The 21,175-nt window shown below is 32.0% G+C and overlaps 1 protein-coding gene across 16 annotated transcripts in view; it reads left to right on the top strand.

The window, feature by feature from the left end:
- Positions 1-21,175, top strand: part of RIMS2 (regulating synaptic membrane exocytosis 2) — a 649,263-nt gene that overhangs the window by 448,861 nt on the left and 179,227 nt on the right. For 7 of the 16 annotated variants that reach the window (XM_029222539.1, XM_029222538.1, XM_029222544.1 and 4 more), the window contains 2 exons: positions 2,269-2,448; positions 3,355-3,464. In XM_029222539.1, coding sequence (XP_029078372.1) covers positions 2,269-2,448; positions 3,355-3,464 — 290 coding nt within the window. Of the gene's footprint in view, positions 1-2,268; positions 2,449-3,354; positions 3,465-4,283; positions 4,317-21,175 lie in introns of all 16 variants that reach the window. The other 9 variants (XM_029222543.1, XM_029222536.1, XM_029222532.1 and 6 more) reach the window with 3 other exon arrangements.

Genomic DNA, 21,175 nt, shown 5'->3' with positions numbered 1-21,175 from the left:
TTTGCGGTACGCGGGCCTCTCACTGTTGTGGCCTCTCCCGTTGCGGAGCACAGGCTCCGGACGCACAGGCTCAGCAGCCATGGCTCACGGGCCCAGCCGCTCCGCGGCATGTGGGATCTTCCCAGATTGGGGCACGAACCCGTGTCCCCTGCATCAGCAGGCAGACTCTCAACCACTGCGCCACCAGGGAAGCCCTCTTTTTTTTTTTTTTTTTTTATAAATTTATTTATTTATTTTGGGCTGCATTGGGTCTTTGTTGCTGTGCATGGGCTTTCTCTAGTTGCAGTGAGCGGAGGCTACTCTTTGTTGCACTGCGCGGACTCTAGGCACGTGGGCTTCAGTAGTTGTGGCATGCGGGCTCAATAGTTGTGGCTCGCGAGCTCTAGAGCACAGGCTCAGTAGTTGTGGTGCATGGGCCTATTTGCTCTGCGGCATGTGGGATCTTCCTGGCCCAGGGATGAAACCTGTATCCCCTACATTTGCAGGCAGATTCTTAACCACTGTGCCACGAGGGAAGTCCTGAGCATATTTATTTCTAAAGAGGAGTGTTCTCTCTAAAATAGTTTTTCAGGAACAAAAATAGAATTATGATTTCTTACACTATCAGGTTGCCTTTTCATTTCTCTCTTTGACTAGTAATTGAATATTGTATATGTATTTACATTTAATCTCAGCTTCTTTTCACATATTCTGGATACACTTATAAAAAAACTAAATTCTTAAGAAATCAATCATAGTACATGGACTTAAAAAGAGTTTAAAAATTATTTGCCTTATATGTTACCCTATGAACTGAAAGTGTAAGATAATCACAAGGTAACGTTGTAGAGTAAATCCAGTATCCAGTTCCTGAAGTCATCTAATCTAATGCCTACTGGTCCAATATGCCACGTAATTACTTACATTTGGGAAATTGTGTCATTTCTTTTCTTATTTTTCTTTAATTGCTTGCATTTTTCATTAACAAAAATAAGATTGAGAGAATTTATAGGTAAAGTGGAAGTCCTTAATACATTAATCTTGAGGGAGACTACTGCTTTCTTTAGTGTCTATAATATATAAACATTTCCATTGCTGGTTACAACTACGTGTGGGGGTAATAGTTTCATTTGAAGTATACTTTGGAGTATATGTTACTTTGGAGTTCTAGAGCCAAAGCTAGTGTTTTGGGGGTTGTTCCATAGATAGTGGGGCTGGCGTTAGGAGACATTTACTGATTACATGTTAGATGTAAAAGCATTATGCTAGACTCCAGGGATACAAAAATTAGTATTGATAGGTTATTCATTTAAGTCTGTTTTTTTCAAGAAGGATTAGGTTTTGATGTTAGATTTATTTGTGGTCAAATTGTGTGAAATCACATTGTTTCAGAACCATTATTATTTCAATCAATTAATATCCATCCTGAATTGTGTTGGTTGGCATCGCTAAACTGCACTGAGATAAATGGCATAGATTGGTTGATTAACTCTTTTCTATACAGTGATTTTTCTTGTGGACTATGTTTTTTTGTTTGTTTGTTTGTTTTTGCGGTACGCGGGCCTTTCACTGCTGTGGCCTCTCCCGTTGCGGAGTACAGGCTCCGGACGCACAGGGTCAGCGGCCATGGCTCACGGGCCCAGCCGCTCCGCGGCACGTGGGATCTTCCCGGACCGGGGAACGAACCCGTGTCCCCTGCATCGGCAGGTGGACTCTCAACCACTGCGCCACCAGGGAAGCCCTGGACCATGTTTACATATGGCTACAGACTGCAAAGTTGCACAGCTTTCTCGTAACATTTTGATTCTGCTGTTTGAATGTTTAGGTGTATCAATACATGATGATTGTGCTGAAAGCCATTTTATATCTTAGTTGGTATACTAATAAACAGGCTTAGGGACTTGAGAATTAGTGCTTTTATGGTTTTCTTTTCTCTTTTGAAAATGTTAGGAAAAGTCAAAGAATTCTTTTCAAACATTAGAATACTTCACATATTTCACATGTTCCATTTAGAGAATTCATTTTGGAAAACAGTTTTGTTTTGATTATAACTGAGCAACTCCTATTGTCTTCACTGGGAATTGCTATTAAAGGCAGATGTTGGTTCCTTAAAAGTTCTCATGAAGTTTAGTGAGAATTTACTCAGAATACGTTGGGGAAGAGAACATTTTTTTTCCATACTCAATAATTTTAAACAATTACCTTTTTCAAAATCAGTTTGATACATCATAACAAAATAGCAGAAGGGCACTAAAGATCAACTGAGCTGCTTTTTGACTAACGTTTCAGGGATTGTGAAGCAGCAGATAGACAGCCATATCACAGATCCAGATCAACAGAACAACGGCCTCTCCTAGAGCGGACAGCCACCCGCTCCCGATCCACTGAACGTCCTGATACAAACCTCATGAGGTCGATGCCTTCATTAATGACTGGAAGATCTGCCCCTCCTTCACCTGCCTTATCGAGGTGAAAGATAAATCAATCAGACTAACTTCCCCTTTGCCCCACCAGCACACCATTTTACTTTCCCAGCAGCTAAGTGGTCTCTTCTATCATCCTTGGCTGATCACTAATAACAATCGACACTAACCTTTTCAGTGTAAGCACACTATTTATATTCAGCGGATATAATAGTGTGTGACTACCATTGTAATTTGTTTATTAACTGTCCTGACCTCATTTGTTTTGTGATTTCTCATTTATCAGGAGTCCTGGGTAAATCCCCACATAATGCACCTCATGACTATCATGTTCTCCTACAGAATGAGAAATTGTTTGTGTCCATTAGACATCACTTTTGGAATAATCATCATAATGACAATAAATAAAACTAGATTTTTAGTTTCTTTCTATCAATACTAATACCATGTATTAACCAATATCTTCTTTAGCTGAATTTTGAATTGTTCAGGGTTTTATTTGTAGTCTTGTGAGATAATTTTTAATAAAGGGATATCTAATCTAAGCCTGAGCAAAAATCTCTTAGGATCAAGGGAGGGAGGTTAGTGTTAAGAATTTGAAATCTGGTAGAAAGAAATGTAAGCATTACCTTTCATTTTTTTTGAGCTGCAGAATTCTCTTCTTGCTTTCATATGGATAGAATACTGATCTACATTAATAATTCCATGGATTTTACTGTAGGGTTTCGTGTGCATGTATCTGTGTATGTATGCATATTACATAAAAGTATAAACATCTTTTGCTATTTAGATAATCATTCAAATATCCATATTTTGTCCTACTTTCCTAACCTTTTAATCAGCAGCTAAACCTCTTTAAAATTGCACCATACAGCTGTCATATGAACCAAATGTGTTAAAAGTGTTTTAACTCATTCTATTGAAAAATGAATATTAATGATGTATCTTGTAGGTCTCACCCTCGTACTGGGTCTGTCCAAACAAGCCCATCAAGTACTCCAGTGGCAGGACGAAGGGGCCGTCAACTCCCACAACTTCCACCAAAGGGAACATTGGAGAGAAGTAAGTTTTATTTCTATTTGTGTCATATAGGAAATACCCATGGAAGCTAAGGTGAATCAAGATTCTTTTTTACTACCTTTGTGTTAGCTTTCTTCTTTTGTCAGTGGAATATCTTAGCTGCATTTGCTAGTAGTTATATTTATAAATATATTTATAAATATTATATATTTTGCATTTAAATTTTATAATCTTTGCAGGCAAAAATAACCTATCATTATTGCTCTTGCACATTTTTCAAACTTTAATAAATGCGTTTTAAGAAGTAAACTTAATGCTCTTAAGTAAGCAGTTGGGTGATGTTTCTTTGCTACAACTAAGTTTATGTAATTGTTGATAGTTACATAAAGTTTATTAGTAACTAGCCAAATCAATTTTCACACACTGCAAAGGACTGGTTAGCTGATGCACAACAATGGTGATCCTTCTCAAAACTGGAGTACCAGAAAAAGGTAATCATGAATATACAAGAAAGATGCATGTTGTACTGATATTTTTAATACTTTCAAATTTTTGCATAAGAAGCACTATTTGCTTACACACAGATGAACATACTCCCCAGACATCTGTAAATTCTTGGATAAAGGGCTTCTAAAAGCATGGATGATAAAATATAATAATTTTTAATGTCATTTTTTAAAATGGTCCCTTTATTTGGTAACTGGATGGGCTTTACCAAAACAAACAAACCAACAAACACATTTAAGTCACCATTTAACTTTTCTTTAATAGATGATACATTCTGTGCCTTTGGAAATTTCTGTTGTTTTTAACCCCTGTGCTTTGGTTCCCTTTTTTGTTTTGTTATTTTGTTTTTCCTAGACAATGGAGTCAAGGAGATAGAACCTTATGAAGGTCTGTACATAAAGGAGGGTTTGTTTTGTGCTGACAGCCTTTTTAGGGGTTATGTGAGCAAAAATAAACCCAACTGCAATTGATGTCCCTCCACTGTATAGACCTTTATTACAGTAAAATTACTTTGTTTTATGATTCCAGTAAAGTATTTGACTTTTGTCTTACTTGGAAAATATACAAAGGAGTTAAATTTTTTGATTCAATCAAGTAAGAATGCAAAGAATTTAACTTCTTTTAAATCACAAGGTAAAATTTTCTTTTTTAAAAAATTTGCTTTTTAAATAGAATTTGATGTTTTGTGTAAGACTTTAACCAAAGATATCAATTGCAGTCTGTGTTTATGTCATTGAGGATGTACACCTAGTCTAGTTATATTTATCATCATATATTTCATTTTGTATTTATGATGATCTTTCACTTATTAAATTTGGCTTTCTAGAAAAGAAAGTTATTGCATTAGATAGTGATTGTGCTTTGTATTTCCTGCATCATTTTTCATGTTGTAGCAAGACTGTTTATAGTGTAACAAAGTTAAATATGTACAGTTTGATTGTCAGTGCTACATTATGAGTCAAGAGAAAATATTGAGTCATGATATATGGAGTGTCATACATTTACCAGGACAGTAAAAATTCCTCTGCTGATTATAGAATTCTGCAATTGACTTTGTAACTTTGAAGAATTGTTAACTGTTTTATTTACTGATGAATCTCCGGCACATAGAATAATGCCTGGCACATTATAGGCCTTCAATAAAGATTTGTTGAATGAATGCATGAAATATTTATTTACAAATTGGAAAGCTACTTCAAATAGTGTAAAAAGTACCATTGAAATAATCTTGTAATTCTATATATGTTTATAGTAAAATTCATATTTGTAACACATTTTTAAGTGCATTGCATTTGAGCAGCAGTACTTTTATTGCCTTACATAACTTAGAACAAGTTGTGATCTTGTTAGTTGTAGCTGATTGATTTATCAACTCCTATTTTGTGGTCCTTTTTACTTACTATGTACTGTGAACTATAACTGTAAACAGCTTAGTGCTATTGTGACTAATGGTCTGTTATACAGCCTGATAAAAAGATATTAGCATTTCTATAGTTGTCAATTATTTACATAAAAATGGGAGTGTATAATTTTAAAAGTACTTTCCATAAGGAAAGTTCTGTAATACATACAGAATCTTTTGTCTCCTCTCCCCACAATTTTTAAAGATAGAGTTTTGGCATCATTTGTTGGAATATGAAGTCAGAAACATAATTCATGCCATAATTTTTTCTAAATTCAGTTTTAATATCTTCTGTAGCAATAGTCCATTGAGATATGAGTTGTTCCATTCTTTGTAATAATAAATATACCAAAAAAACTGACAATAAAGCTGATATTAAAAAAAAAGCTGATATTGAAGGTCAGGGAAGTTTTTCATGGGCTTGTCAACAAACATTCTATTTTCTATCTGGTTTTGCCCTATAGAATCTATAAAAACCACAGTTTTCCTATAATGTCTCTAATTGTGACTTTTCCACTTTTATAAATAAAAGAGAGGAGAGTCAAAAACCTCTCTTATTCTTTCCAGCATGAAATAAAAGGATTTGGGGAGTTTTGGTTGTTTTGTTTTGCTTAAAAGTATGAATGATTTTAGCTGTGTTTTCATAAATACTGATATGAAGACTCCAGTGGATACATGATTGTATCTTTTCTTTAGCTTTAAAGACAGTATATAATATCTCCTTTAGAAGTCTTCAACTTCTAACTGAAGTTAAAGGTATAACCCAAAATTGACTATGGATTAATGGTCTAAATTGAATTATGTTTGGATTATCTCTTAAAAAGTTGTCAGACTTTATAATTTAGTGACACTGTTTTAGAATCAAAGAAATGACATGTTTATTTTCTGATCCTGTTCAATAGCTGAAAAATGAACAAGTCCTAATTTAATTCCTTTTGACCTGGGATATATTTTAGTCTGTTAATTAATTTAAAACCTTATATATGTTGGTCTTGACAGTGGTACAGTATTAGTCATCTTCTTTTTGTCTGAGAGTCAGAGAAAATCGAAACAATATAATGAAAGTACAATGTACTAAACAACCGTAAGGCATTATTATTTTTAATTTACCCCTAACTTTGATATACTGGCATTTTATAAAAATAAAAACAAGTTTATAATATTATTTTTTGTTTCTCTAGAAGAAAAGTTATATAGTATTATTTTTCTAAGAGTATATCAAGTTTATAGATGAAGTATTTTGCCTGTCTTACAGTTATTACATATTACAAATACTCATGGGCCACAATTTCTTTTATAAATCAAAGTTATCATAAAAGGAGACAGTAAGATAATTTATTAACAGTATACTTATGTGCTTTCATAACATGTCAGAAACTCATTAAAAATAATCTATTTGTCTCCTTATTATCACTCATATCATAAATAATTTGAAATGTGTTGTTTTGTTTTACTTAAGAGTAACAGATGTACATATCTGGTCTTATCCTTTTCTTTACTTTTACTTTTGCATATACAGAAGTTAATGAAGTAACTGAGCATGTGGAAGAGCAGGGGGGAGAAAAGCAGGGTGAAGAGGTCAAGGCAGGTCTGTCTGACTGTGTGTCCAAAATAAATAATCGAATGTTTTAGAAGTATGACTTTTCTATTTCACGTAAGACTTTAGGCTCCAAATTTATAAATACAGAATAAAGAACAGACTGTTCAGTACTAATTTTAAAATAATTACTTAAATTTATTAGTGGAAAGATATTACATGAGCTAGCTAGGTAAATTATCAGGGTATTTAATTTACCCGTTTGAACATTCTCCTTATTGTTTAAATCAAACTGAAGTTATAGACAATGCCTCTCACTAAGATTTATACTTATCCTTTACCCCAGCCTTACATTCAGTTCATATATTTACTCAAAAATGTTTTTTGGGTACCTACTAAAACACTGTATTTCACTGAGTGTAGGTTCATTGAAGTTCTAGTCTCTTCTCTCAACAATTTTGATTTTTTAGAGGTAAATTACAAGTAAATATAGAGCAGAATATAAATTACAAAATTTTAGTTCTTGAAACTTTTAGAAACTATTATAATTTATCCATAAACTTTTTTCTAAATTAAGAACAATTAACTGTAGCTTCATCTTCAACCCAGCTCAGTATTGCGCTATTTATTGACAATCCTAATTTCTCCCCAAAGAGTCCTCCTTCTAAATGGAATGAAGACACTTCATTTTGGTGTTTTTAAGCCCCTATTATGTTTACATACCATAATTTGTGCCACTTTCTTTGTCAGAATATTTCTGAAAGTATTGTATTCATGAATGGTAGCATGTACTTTATGTGCCTTTTGTTCTCTCCTTTACCATTGTGTGAAAGCAATGTTATTATGTATATTGTGCATAAGATGTATTTTCATGGATGCATTCTTGCAGTAGTGTTTGTGGTTTAAGACAGAAATCCTCTTAAACTGCAATTGCAAATTTTTTAGTAGCTATTTTTAAAGTCATAAAGGTGAGAAAAATCATCAGAGTACATCTGGTAATGAAAACAAAGGCAAGTTTAGACGCATATTTATATCAATAAGAAAGTATAACTATCTCTGTTCTGAACATAACGTGTACTAACTACCAGAATGTCACACATCTTCCATTTTCCTGAAGTGCTATAGGAATAACATTTTTAAGGAATACTGTAAGAATTAATTTCATTTTAATTTAGCTGTGTGGTTAATGTTTCCCTGCTTGCCCGTTCCTATGTATCTGAAACTAGTCCATACGAATACCGAAAGGCTTTCATGCTGTTCATGAATTGACTTTTGCAGTAAAGTCATTGTTAAGTATATCATTAGTTTGGGGACTTCGGCAGTAATTAATATCACTTTTATTTATTTTTAACTTTATTAATATAAAGAAGTCCATTTATTGAGCCAGTTTGTCACCTATGCTTAATTCTCAAAATGAAATTGATAAATTACATTAGTTCTTAGAATAAAACCATAACTACAATCTTCCTAACTTATTATAAAATGACTCGTTATTCCTCATTTTATTTATTTTTTTTATTACTTTTCTTATGGGCTAGGAAGGGTATACTTTGCTCTTCTGTTCATTAATGTGAGGTGTCATGTTAGTGCATGAATTTGTTTCTCTGGTGTGTGATGTCATCTTTTGTGGTGTGCTTGGTTTTTATTTGGGTTGTTAATGACCTTAATTATTAATCACTGTTGTCTGTTTTCAATGTTATAAAGACAATGAGGGAGAAACACGAAGCCCACCTAATAATGGGAAAAAAGGCAAGTCTAATATGAAGTTAAGAGTGCCTTTCTATATATTAGACACTGTTTTGACATTTGTAATGTGCATGAATATGCTTTCTTAAATAAGTATAAATACAAGTATAGTCCCAATTTAAGTTATCCAATATTTAAAGTGTATTCTCTTTTTAAAATACATTTCTGAATACAAAATTTGTTTCTGAAGTACTTACCTTATTATTGGATCCTGTTACAACCCTATTCTATTGAAATGTATGGCATTAAAAAGTTTTGCTTTGTTTGGTCATAAGGAGTAAGATTCTGAGGAAGATACGGTCATGATATTATGTATTTAGAAAAACACAACATGCATATTTTTCAACCCAGAAATTATTTTAAAATTGAACTATTTAAAAATATTTTAAAGTAGAAATCAACTTAATTATGAGTTCAACAGTATTAAACAAACATTTGTGATATTTGTAGATTTTTCACAGTACTAAAACTAATATTTGCAGTTTTATACATTATTATATTGCCTAGGCAGTTTAAAAAGATGATTGATTTTAATACTTATATTTAGCTTTTCCTATAATTATAAGTGACAATTCTGTCATCCCCCACAACTAAGTTCTGTCAAAAACAGTAGGACTGATTTTAAAGCCAGCTAAAGTTACATTACATAAAATGCTTATTGTACGCATTTTGACCTAACTTTGTTTTCAAAAAGATTAAAGCTCTTTATAAAACAAGAAAAAAACCCCAAAAACAAAAAACAGTAGGACTGTATATGTTTTGCAGTAATTGATAATCAAATATAGCTACACATGTTGATTTAGAATGTCAGCATTTTAAAATGGTTACATCAAAAAAAATCAGCCTTCTAAAATATCTTCTTATCCTAACATTTTCCCTTGTTATTGAGCCAAATTAAGAAATACATAGTGTTGTGCTTCAGTAATTTAGTTGAAATGTCCTTTAGTTTTCAATATACTCTTTCTTCCCTGTCTTCATCTTTTATAAATAATGTCTACAATGTCACATTTAAGATTGATTTAGCGCTAAAATAATTCTTCTTACTTTGGAGTGTTAATTATTCATTAATACCTCTCCAAGCATAAAATTCTTAAAATATGCTAGGTTATTATGAAAAGGTGAAAATAGTATAGCAAAATAAATAAAATTATATCACGTATTGTAATTAATGAATATTCTCCATAAAAAAACACAAAAATTTAACTGAGCTTTCAATGTCTGTTTACATATTTGTCATTTTTATCTATTTCTTGACCTCCATGAGTGAAATAGGAAGATTTTGATTAAGGTGACACAATACCATTTCTTTTTTAAAAAGATCAGTTTGATGGTTACATTGAGAATAACCCGAAATAATTAAGATTAGAAACAAGGAGAACTATTAGGAGGCATTCCCAATAACCCAGGAAAGAGGTGATGGTGACTTAGACCAGAATGATAGGAGTAGTTGGATTCTGGGTAGATATTAAAGATAGAACCAACAGAATTAACTGACAGGGTAGGAGAGATCCCATGATAAAATCCACGTTTGGGGCCTCAGTAATTGGGAAAATATGGAGTTTCTATTAATAGATTTGGTGGGAATATCAGGTGCTCAGGTTTGGATATAAGTTAGAGATGCTGTTAGACATGTAGGATAGGATGTCAAACAGGAAGTTTGAAATATGTTCTGGGTTTCAGGTTAGAGATTTGGACTGTAGTTATAGGTTTAGGATTCATCCTTACAAAGAGAGACTTAAAACCACGAGCCCCATTGGTATCACTGAGAGAACAAGCATAGGTAGCTAAAAGAAGAGGTCCAAGGACTATGAACCGAACTATTCTAACATTTAGAAGTTGAAACAATGAAGCAGGAAAGACTGAGGAGCATCAAGAGTAGGAGGAGAGGTAGTGGGGAAACCGTGGATTGTAGTGTCTCTGAATAGAAATAAAGGAAGTGCTTGAAGCAGAAGAGAATTATCAAGACTGTGAAATGATCACTAGATTTAGCAAATAGCAAGTCATTGTGCTAACCTTTATTAAGAGTAGTTTTGGTGGAGTTGTAGGGGGTAAAAGGCCAATTACAGTGGATTTGGAAGAGGAGAGAAATGGAGATGGTATAGGCACCTTTTAAAGAGTTTGGCTGTAAAGAGAAGAAAGGAAATAGAAATCTAGACTAAGAGGATAGGTCAGGGGAACAAGAATACATGAAAGATATATGGGAAACTTTATGTTCATCCTCTGACTTCTAAATCAAGATCTGCCAATTTGTTCTATAGAGCCATCTGGCCCCAAGCCATCTGCCTATAGTTTGCCAAGACATTTATCAGTGTTCTGTAGCTTTGCTCCTAGATTTAGAATCAAGACTTAGATTTGGAAGGAACCTTATAAATCTCTTAATAAAACAGCTTTTCTTTACTGATAAAGGAGTAGAATTCTAGAGGACAATTAGCTTTCTTCAGTCCACATAGGAGCAGACCTCTAGTCTTGACTCCCAATCTTGTGCATTTATATACCATGCCTTTTCAGATGAATGGCATTCTCCTTGCATGTGTTTCAACCGTTTGTTTTATTTTAGATATTAGTTAACAGTTTAGCTCAATTCAACCGATAGCTGCTATTTTTAGTTTGTTGTACTAGGTAGTCATTGAGGATGCAATGATCAGTAAGATATATTTCCTGCTTTGGGGAGCTCCCAAGAGAAAAATGAAACAGTAATAATATAATGATAACAAATGAAACATTGGTAAAATTATTTTATAACATGTCACTTACATACTCTCTTAAGATTGTGATACGTATAGAGGAGGTCAGTTTTGAGGTGTTATGGGCATTTTTTCAGCCCCCAATATTTCTCCCACTACTTGTGATAGTACTTAGTATTCTGATATTCTTTAATGGCTTAATTATTTTAATAATATAAAGCGTAGGCTTTCCAGAACACTGAAATGTAAATATTCCTTAGGGACTGACCCGAGTTATTATTACACACAAATTTCATAGGAAGCAAGTTAGAGCCTGTGAATGGAGAAAGTCAGGTGTAGGGAGAGAGATGCTGGAAAATGTGGAAGAGCACTGGGTACCTTGGAAGGGTGATAATGATAAAATCTTCCTTGAACTAGCCCCTGTCCACTCTAAATAACATTCCTTGCTATGTAGATATGCTATAAATTAACTTTCTTAAATAATTTGGTATATTTAAATTGCTTATAACAATACTTGTCACATAAGTACTATTATTTCTTGCTATAATTTTGTATTTTCAGCACAGAATCTGAAAACTTTGGATTTAAAGTGAAACTAAACCTGATTATGATCATCACTCTGAACCAATTATTCAATACATATTACTTAGTAGTTTTGAGGAAAATAGTAACCTTGATGCTATTCTTGATCACATAGCTTGCATAAGAAACAGTACAAGGAGGAAAGAAATTAACTGGATTGCAGCATGAATTGTTGCATATTGCCCAACATTTGTACATTTCAATCCACACGTAAAACTCAACATGCAAATATTTAGCATAAGTCAAAATTGTTTAAACCATTTGGACTTTTCATAATGTTTAGAGAACTCCATTGGAAGTTAATAAATTGCATCTTAAACTCAGTTCTACTATTGAGCATATGTTCTCTGGCAAAGCTTTTAATTTCCCTGAACCTCAGTTATCTCTTCTGTATAATAAACTATCCTGTAAGGATTTTTAACAGAAGCTAAGTGTTTTGGAGACGTGGCTAATAAATTGTAAAGTCTCAAATCGTTTTGTTTTTAATTTATAGCTTATGTTGTTACTGTTGTTTGTTTTGTTTGGTTTTGGTATAACAAATAGTAGGTATAACCTACTATTGTCTGTTAGTGAGCCATTTGCTGTGGGATTATAAACTAAACCCTAATATACTGCCTTCACAAGTCAAGTCCCTAAAGATATACAATGAGATGGAAGGAAAAATATTTTGTTCCTTTGAGTCTCAGTGTATAGTTGCCTACATTATTTCATATATAGATAACGTTATAAATAGGAAAGAAAGGAAGAAATGAAGGAAGGATGGGAAGAAGAAGGGGAAAAATACAGGTTACAAAGGAACCAAAAATAATAAAATAATTTTGACAGTCTTTATAATGGATGCTTGCTTCTGAAGCATTCAAGGAATTGGATAGCATTTAGGGTAACAGGGTGTGGACAGGTTTTGTTTTGCTGCCTCTCTGTATTCTCATGAATGCTTCTAGAGTGAGGAGAATACCAATACCATGTCTTAATTTCCAAATTTGACATCCAAATTTGATATCTAGATAGGAATGGATTTTATAGTGGCATTGGTAGATATTTCCTAAGTACAGCATTCCCTGCCAACTTAGATAAATGACAATTTGACAAAAATTAAAATAGGACAGATTCAGGGATACTTTAACATAGCAAGGAATTTATCATATATTCAATTACATCTGTCTTATGGAATAATAACTTGGTGACAATGAACACAATGGATTTGAAAGAGAAGAGACTGAGGACGTATGACTATTTAGGTTATTTCAGTAGTCAATCATATGATGGACTCTATCACTTAACTTGTAAACAAGTATTTTCTAATTTCTTTTCCTAATCTTTCCTTTCCTTCCTGGAAACCATTCCTCCTTATTTTTCTTTTCTTCCCCTTTTTCTCATTTTATTTCTTCTAGACTTCTGAAGCCTCAATTGACTAATCAGATTTAGGAGAGAACCCCTTCCACCTCATACATTTCTGCAAACTTCAGCCATTTTTCAAAACATGTCATAAATACAAACCTAAGGCCATCTTCTGTTTGTTGAAAATAACATAATCTTAGGAAGGTGATATGGTACTACAGAAAGAGCACAGGTTTTGGAACCTTGGCTCAGGGCCTGCCTTTTCTAGAGAACAACTTTGTGACTCTAGGCCCTTAACCCAAGTTAGTTCATCTGAGAAAAGGAAATCTTATCATATCTCTTTTGTTCCCAATATGCTTTTTTGAGAATCAGATGAGATAACGCATGTGAAATTGTTTGTGAACCAAGATACCTATTTAGTTCTTATCCTTATTAATCAGCTCTTTGTTTTCTTACCTGTAGAAACCACCTTATAGAAGGTCCTTTCTGTGTTTTATAGGATCAAATATGATGCTGTATGTGAAAGCAGATTGAAACACATAGTATTATACAAGTATAATCTTTTAATATAGGAATTTGTGCTCTTTAAATTGTTGTCTTGATATAGGATTGGCTACATGGTGTGATGAAAACTAGCTGGAATATAGTTAGTTTGTAGAAATGTGGGTTTTTAAAGTATCACTTAACCTCATAGTTAAGTCTTCATGGGTAAATTGTTTCTTCAAATTATCTAATAGTTATTAAATCAATTTTTGAGCTTCCCTATCTACAAATTAAATTCGCAACTATTTACTTGATGCAGTTATCTCCCTAGAACAAAATGTTTTCTGTACTTGAATGGATTTCTAGTTTGCATCTGAGCAATGTGACATATTCTTTCAAAGTCATACTTACAATTAAATTACATTATGCATTTTTCACTTTTACTCTTTGGTAGTAGATGTACAATATCATGGACTACCACTTTGTACTTAAATTTTAATTTTAAGGTCTTTATTATTTAACATTAAGAAGACTTTTATTTTTTAAATTACCGTAATAGTCCTTTAATAGAAAAGACTATCTTTAAGGTGCTGCATACTTAGAGTTTTTTTGCTATTTTTTCTTTAGTGTAACTAAAACACTTTTCAAACAATTTGAGCATTTTCCTGACATAAAACTAGTTTGCTTTTCATTACATTAAATATTTCATTTTAATTATATGACCTATAAATTCAAATAGGGCTAGGTATGAGCTGTTCTTAGCATTGCTTTTTGGGTGATGTATTAATGAGTTGGTAGTCAGTTCTGTTCTTTTTATGAATTTAATTCTGTTTTAAAGTAGACACTTGGGTTTCAACATAGGATTTGATAATAGACACATTTAGAACTTCTGGAAAATCTTCTAGACTCAGTGTCTTAATTTTACCATCTCTGGTATAGGTTCTCTCCCATAAAACCTGACTAATCAGTGGTAAGAAGCCAGAGCAACTCTAATTTTAGAGCTGGAAATAACCTTAGAAACTTCAAGACCAGCTTTCTTACCTCAAATGTAACAAATTAGAGGCAGAGGGGCTGTGGCATTTGTCTAAGGTTATACCGCTAGTTAATGGCAGAAATGTTCCTAAAAGCCTCCTCAGCCCAGTAATTTATCTGTTACCTCCCTTATGTCACTGATAGCCTTGATCTAGGTCTTCTTTCATTGTTATATTGCCTGCTATTTTTAAATGGATGGTTATGAGTTTTTTGTTGTTGTTGTTACTGCCATATAATAGATTTTCTTCAACTAAAATGTTTGTCAATTCAAAGAAAGTGTTTAAAAATTAACCCTGTTATATGTTAAGGTATTTTCCTCCACACTTCAGAAGATGCTTTCTACTGGTATATAGAAAGGCTGAACCATTTTCAAAACAAGCCATTTCTACTTCGATACACTCAATTTTACTTCAGAAGGTAGAGTGTCCTTCTTTTTTGGAACATCACAAACTTTATCAAATGGTGATATGTGAAACAACTTTTTAAATGACAAGTGTATAGGATTTTAGAAAATTTTATTTTAGGAACCACCCTTTATTCCTTGTGAAATCTTAAATATTATATATTGATAGATAACCCAAAGTGCAGGTTATTCAAAATCAAGAAATACTGTATTATAAATGACTTTATTATTTTCCTCAACATGGGGAAATTAGTCTGTTGTTTTTGTGTTACTACAGGTTAACTTTGGTTAAGGAGCAGATGATTCCTTTGTTCTTTTAGCTACAGAGGGCTAAACTAGTCTTTTAATTTGCCAGAAGATTTGTATATTCTTTAAAGGTTTTAAGATTTTTCTTTCCACTAGCAGTTGATTCAAATATATCATCTTTATCCAGATTGTTTACCACTTGGGAAAATATATTGCATCTTTATCAGATTATTTACCAATTAGGAAATCAGGGGGTCAACTACACACCAAAGTGTAAATTTAACCCCCGAAGCAAGAAGTTTGTTTCCTTGCAGTAACTGATTTATGTTGGGCCAGAACAAATGTCCTTTATTAATAACATTTATTTCAGGTATAGGAACTGAAAAACCCTTACACTTAATGCCGTCATTTCTAGCAGTATAAGTAATCAAAGTGGTATATCCAAAATCATCCATATTTGATGTTGCAGTATAGCATACTTTTTTTCATTTTTGATAGTGATTTTTATCTTCCTATTTATGTTTTGCTTAGCTTAATATTATAAAATAGGTTAGTATTTCACTACTTATGGCCAGAGGTGAATAAGTACCAGAGAATTGTTTATGGCATGGTGAAACTTCCTGGGGATTAAAATGTACATAGATAGTAACTGTCTACTTGACTTACTGCTTTAGAAACATGTGAGTAAAAAGAAAAGCAAGTGTATACTTAAGTGTTTATGAATGCTACTATGAGATTAAGATCAAATGGTGACCAGTGAGTCTTTTGATACATGACCTCCAAGAACCTACATGATCTGTACTCCCTCCACTTTCCATTCCATTACCTCTTTAACCTCGTCTTCTATGACTTTCCCTTTTGTTCACTCTGCTCCAGCCACAGAGACCTTCGTGCTTTCCTAGAACATGTCAGACATGCTCCCACCTCAGGACATTTGCATGTGCTGTTCTTCTACCTGTAATGCCCTCTCTAAATAACCATAGGGTAACTCCCTTACTTCCTTAAGTTTTTCACTCAAAACCTTCCTTCTTAATGAGGATTTCCATGACTACTCTATTCAAATTTTCATCACACCCTGCACATTTTATTTACTTCTTACCTACTTCATGTTTGTCTTTTTAGTACTTAACAATATCTGTCACAAAATATTTTACTCATTTATCTTGTTTATAATTTATTTCTCCCACTGGAATATAAATTTTATGAAAGCATAGGTTTTTGTCTATTTTTTTTTTTTTTGCTGTTGTATCCCCAGTGCCTAGATATGCCTGGGTTATAGTAGGTGCTGAATATATATTTGTTGAATGAATGAATATTATATTATGCTACAGATAACTCCAAATGATTTTAGATAAGCCAGGTAACTCATATTCAGTGGTACCAAACTGTTAATAGTTTTTATTGAAATAATATCCCATAGCACATACATTTTTCTGTTGTTTAACGAAAGTACTAAATATGGTAGTAAAATAAATAGCCATCTTATCATATACTAAAATGTTACAGATTTTCTCTTGATATATATGAAAATCTCTGCATTTTAGTTCCATATAAACATTTCATTTCACCACATTAAAGTAATGTTTAGCAAAATGTTTATTTCTAAAATAAAATTATTTAATATCAATTAAGAAGAAAACTTTATTTGACAAATCATTTAAATCATCATTTTCTTCATATCTTCAAAAATTCTTTTATTGCAAATAGATTTTAGAATTTCCTGGAAGCAAACTTAAATGCTTTCAATTTTGAAATCTGTAAAACAATTTTAAGTGTCACATTTCTATATTTAAAACATTAACTACGTACTACTGAAAGCTTATGGGAGAATTTAGGGGAAAAATATTAAAAAATAATTAGATCCCTGAAGTAATTTTAGGCTCTTATTACACAAATTATCTAATGTTTCTGACAAACTCTGATTATTTTTTTTGATTTATACTAGAAGTTACATGGGAAGACCAGCAGAAAAAGGTGAATGGTACATTAAGTGATGACAAACCATTGCCGCAAAAGAAACACCAATCTGAGCCAGGTTTGTCAGGATTTGGAAAGCCCCTGAAAGCATGAGGCGATAAGCATTGCATTTCATGCTTTTTAAATATGTGTGTACTTGTTGTACCTCATTTTTCTCACTTTGGTGTGAACTTTAGACTGTGTAGAGTCTGTTTATATTAGAGTGGTGAAAACTTTATTTCAAGATTTGTTTAGAAAACTAATTACACATATTTTTGGGAAAATAACAATTATTTTATTATTAAGATTATTTCTTTAGGAAAAAAATGACTCACTTAAGCACAAATGATAACTTAACTTATATATTTGGTTATTTTGATCCAAATTAAACTACCCTCATGAGAGGTGCTTACGTCCCTAAAAAAGTACTATAGAAAGCTCAATATAATTTTTTTTAAAGTTTGTCTTCGTAGGCTATTCCTTATTTTTAATTGCAAATGCTATCGAGATATGTTACCAATTGGTAATGATTTATTTACAAATTCTGGAGCTAAAAATATTACAACAAAACCAAGATGGAATGATAGCATAGTATTCTAATTCAATAAAGAGCCTCTTCAAACCATTAATTCTACCAATAAATTGAAATGAAGTGATTTTATTTTCTCTCTCTTTCTTTTCTTTTTTTGGGGAGATAAGATTAATTAAGCAGAGGACAAAAACTTGAACCAGGAGTAAAAGGAAGAGAAGCAAAATGCAGAGATAACCAATCAACTTAATAATCAGTACTACTTTTAATCAGTAGTAATTGGATGAGAGTACATGAAAATTTCATTCAAAATTTTAGAATACAGATGGATTTTTTTATAACACTATCATCATTAAATGGCTGAGTCTATAGTAATAGGGTTAATGTATTTTTATGTGGTAACTTGGTTCATGTTAAATCTCTGAAACATGTAGTTTAAAATATGTCAATATATAAATTAAACTGATTTATTAACAAGTATTCATTGCTATCCTGTAGTATGCCAGGCATTATGGTAGGCACTGAGTTACTGTGGTAGACAAGAACGATGCCGCAATTGCCCTCATAGAGCTTACATTCTGGCAAAAATATGTAAGTTAAAAATAATTATAACTAAAGATTTAGTTATTATAATTGTGATAGTGCTATTAAGGATAATAGGATGTTTTGAGAAAAAGTGTTATGTTACATAAGTCTGGAGAGCAAGGAAAAATGCCATAGTGCAAATGGCTTAATCTGTGAATTCTCTTTTAGTGAAACAGTTACATACTGAAAATAAGTAAATAAGTAAATAAACTGGAACTCACATTGCAAATTTAAATATATTCATGCAGTTGTAAGAAAAATATCTTACCTGTTTTTTCAAATCTTCAATTAAGAATCATTTAGCTTATTTGGAAAATAATAATTAGCTTAATATATTTCAGAGGATTTTAAAAAGTAAACAAAGTATAAAATGGGTTTTATGTTTACTATTACTCTCAAAGTGTCTCCTTGCTGTGTTGTGTGATGTAGGTTATCCTTGGTCATAAATTATTATTTATTTGTCTTGTTGGCCATCATTTCTGATTACATGAATACGTTTGTGGCCATATATATCTACGGTAAATAAATTAAATTGACTATTAAAATCATGAAAGAATGCAATATTTGGCTAAACATATTTTTAAATCTCACAAAATTTTTTAAAATTTCCTTTAGATATTATTAATTTGTGTATTCTCATATATTGCATTTTTTTATCACTTAAGCCTTCTAACTGAATATAAACTATGTGCGCAGTAGAGGAAAATTAATGTAATTAGAGTGCCTTAATGTCATGGTTTAAATTGCTTATAGATTTTCAATCTTGGCAGTTATGCATTTTCCTATATACTGGGAAATTCCTGGAAATTCAAATCCTAAATGTCGTGAGTAAGTATGCAATATGCTAAGGCCATATGCTGTGTTAAATTTTAGTGTTCATAAATATTTTTATTTGTTTCTAAAAGTGAGGTAGGATATGTTGAGAATATTTTTAATTATTGAAACTTTGGAGTGATAGAATGGGAGGAAAATAGTGGGATATCAGGTGGGGCTAATTGCATTTCAATAACATGTTTATGAGCCTGGGCTTTACAGAAGACATGTTTGGATTCATTCTTTGTTTTATATTTAGATACATCTACCATATTACTAATTTAGTAATTGTAATCAGGGTTTAAAACATAATTTTTATTCACTAAAATCTGAGATCATCTTCCATTAATAGTCAAGGATTCTTCATCAGAGGATTATTGTAGTAAACTTGTGGCATTAGAAAAAGTTTGTAAGGACTCAAACCCAAACCCAAGATGCAAAGTTAGCTATGTATCAATAACATATATCGTTATCTTTTCCTTTTGGTGTTTTATGAAAATCTATGCAAGAACAATACCTGGGAATTTTGCCATTTTAAGGATGTATACTAACAATTAAAGCATCACTTGAAATTTTTATTTTAAATATAAGACTACGGAACTGGAGGACTAAATGGCATTATATAGACTAGAAAATGGGTTAACAAATACTTAGATGAACTTTAAGTAATATGCATTAGTATCTGCTTCTTTTAAGAAAAATACATCTCTGAACTAGGGTGTTCTGAGAGAATTATGAGCAAAATGGGTGATTTTTTTTTTCAGTATTTCTAACTTAACTGACAGCAATGTAGATGAAAATCCCTGGTAAAGAGAATGATGTTTATCATATTAGTATTTTTGATGTGATCATACAATATAAGAATTCTACAAATGATTTTAAAACCCAGATTTTATGGATGATGTTCAGAGTAAATCACTAAATGTCTTCCTCATTTAGAATATGGATTAGATTTTGTTTAGGCTGTGAAGTTAACAAAACATTCTTAATGCAAATCAAGGACATATGAGCATGGAAAATCTGTTATTTATTTTCTCAATGAGCAATCTGATTCTAGATGAGAATACTATGGCCTACAGTAATGCAGTGTTATTAAACATTGAAAACAAAGTTTAATCTGTTAAAATTTATTATTTTCGCTTTGTGAGTTTATCTGTTCTTCTAGTAATTAGGACAGTATCTGGGAAAAGAGCATATTTTTACATAAAATATTTTATCTCATATTTTACTTAAAAGTAGTGTGATGAGAAAGCTAACTTCAGTTAGACTAAATGAATGTTTTAGAACTGATATAGCTCCTTAGTTTCTCCAAAATAAAAAAGTCTTGGACTTAAATAGTTCAGAATCTACTTTGAGATGTAATTATAAATGATTTCTGATATGTTTGATTACTTGATACTATTCATAAAAAGATTGCCCACCTTGATTTGTCATTTTCTAAGTAGAAGGTATGCTATATCTAGGAAAATCTAGAATTGACTTAGCTACTTTTTCTCTAAATATCCTGAATCATGACAATGCTACTCACCTTCCTGTATCTTATCTGGAAAATAAATCCTTGTGTTTTTCTGGAAAAGTGAGGGCAATGAAACACTTTGCTGGGTTACTGTATGATTATACAGTATTTTGGAAATTGAAAATATTCAAAGTAACAAGTTGTGTTTTACTACTTGCTTTTGTGTGCATAAGCCCCTAGTTTTAGCATTGTTATGATTTAATGTATTAACCTTTAATTTTTTCCAACATGGACATTTCCATATTGTATTCTTTATGTATTTGTAACTATGGTGAAGGTAGGGATTTTCTTTTACTTAGTTCAACCTTTGGAATTATGCTTTATAAAATTTATCATCAGGAAAAGTAAATATTCAAAGGTGTATTTTGTGGGTGAATTTTATATTTAAATTTTT

The sequence above is a fragment of the Monodon monoceros genome, unplaced genomic scaffold, assembly GCF_005190385.1.
Source record: "Monodon monoceros isolate NGI ecotype Baffin Bay Population unplaced genomic scaffold, NGI_Narwhal_1 Super_Scaffold_14, whole genome shotgun sequence".
Classification (NCBI taxonomy): Eukaryota; Metazoa; Chordata; class Mammalia; order Artiodactyla; family Monodontidae; genus Monodon; species Monodon monoceros.
The sequence above is the reverse complement of the archived record's forward strand: the minus strand, read 5'-3'. Positions and strand labels throughout refer to the sequence as shown.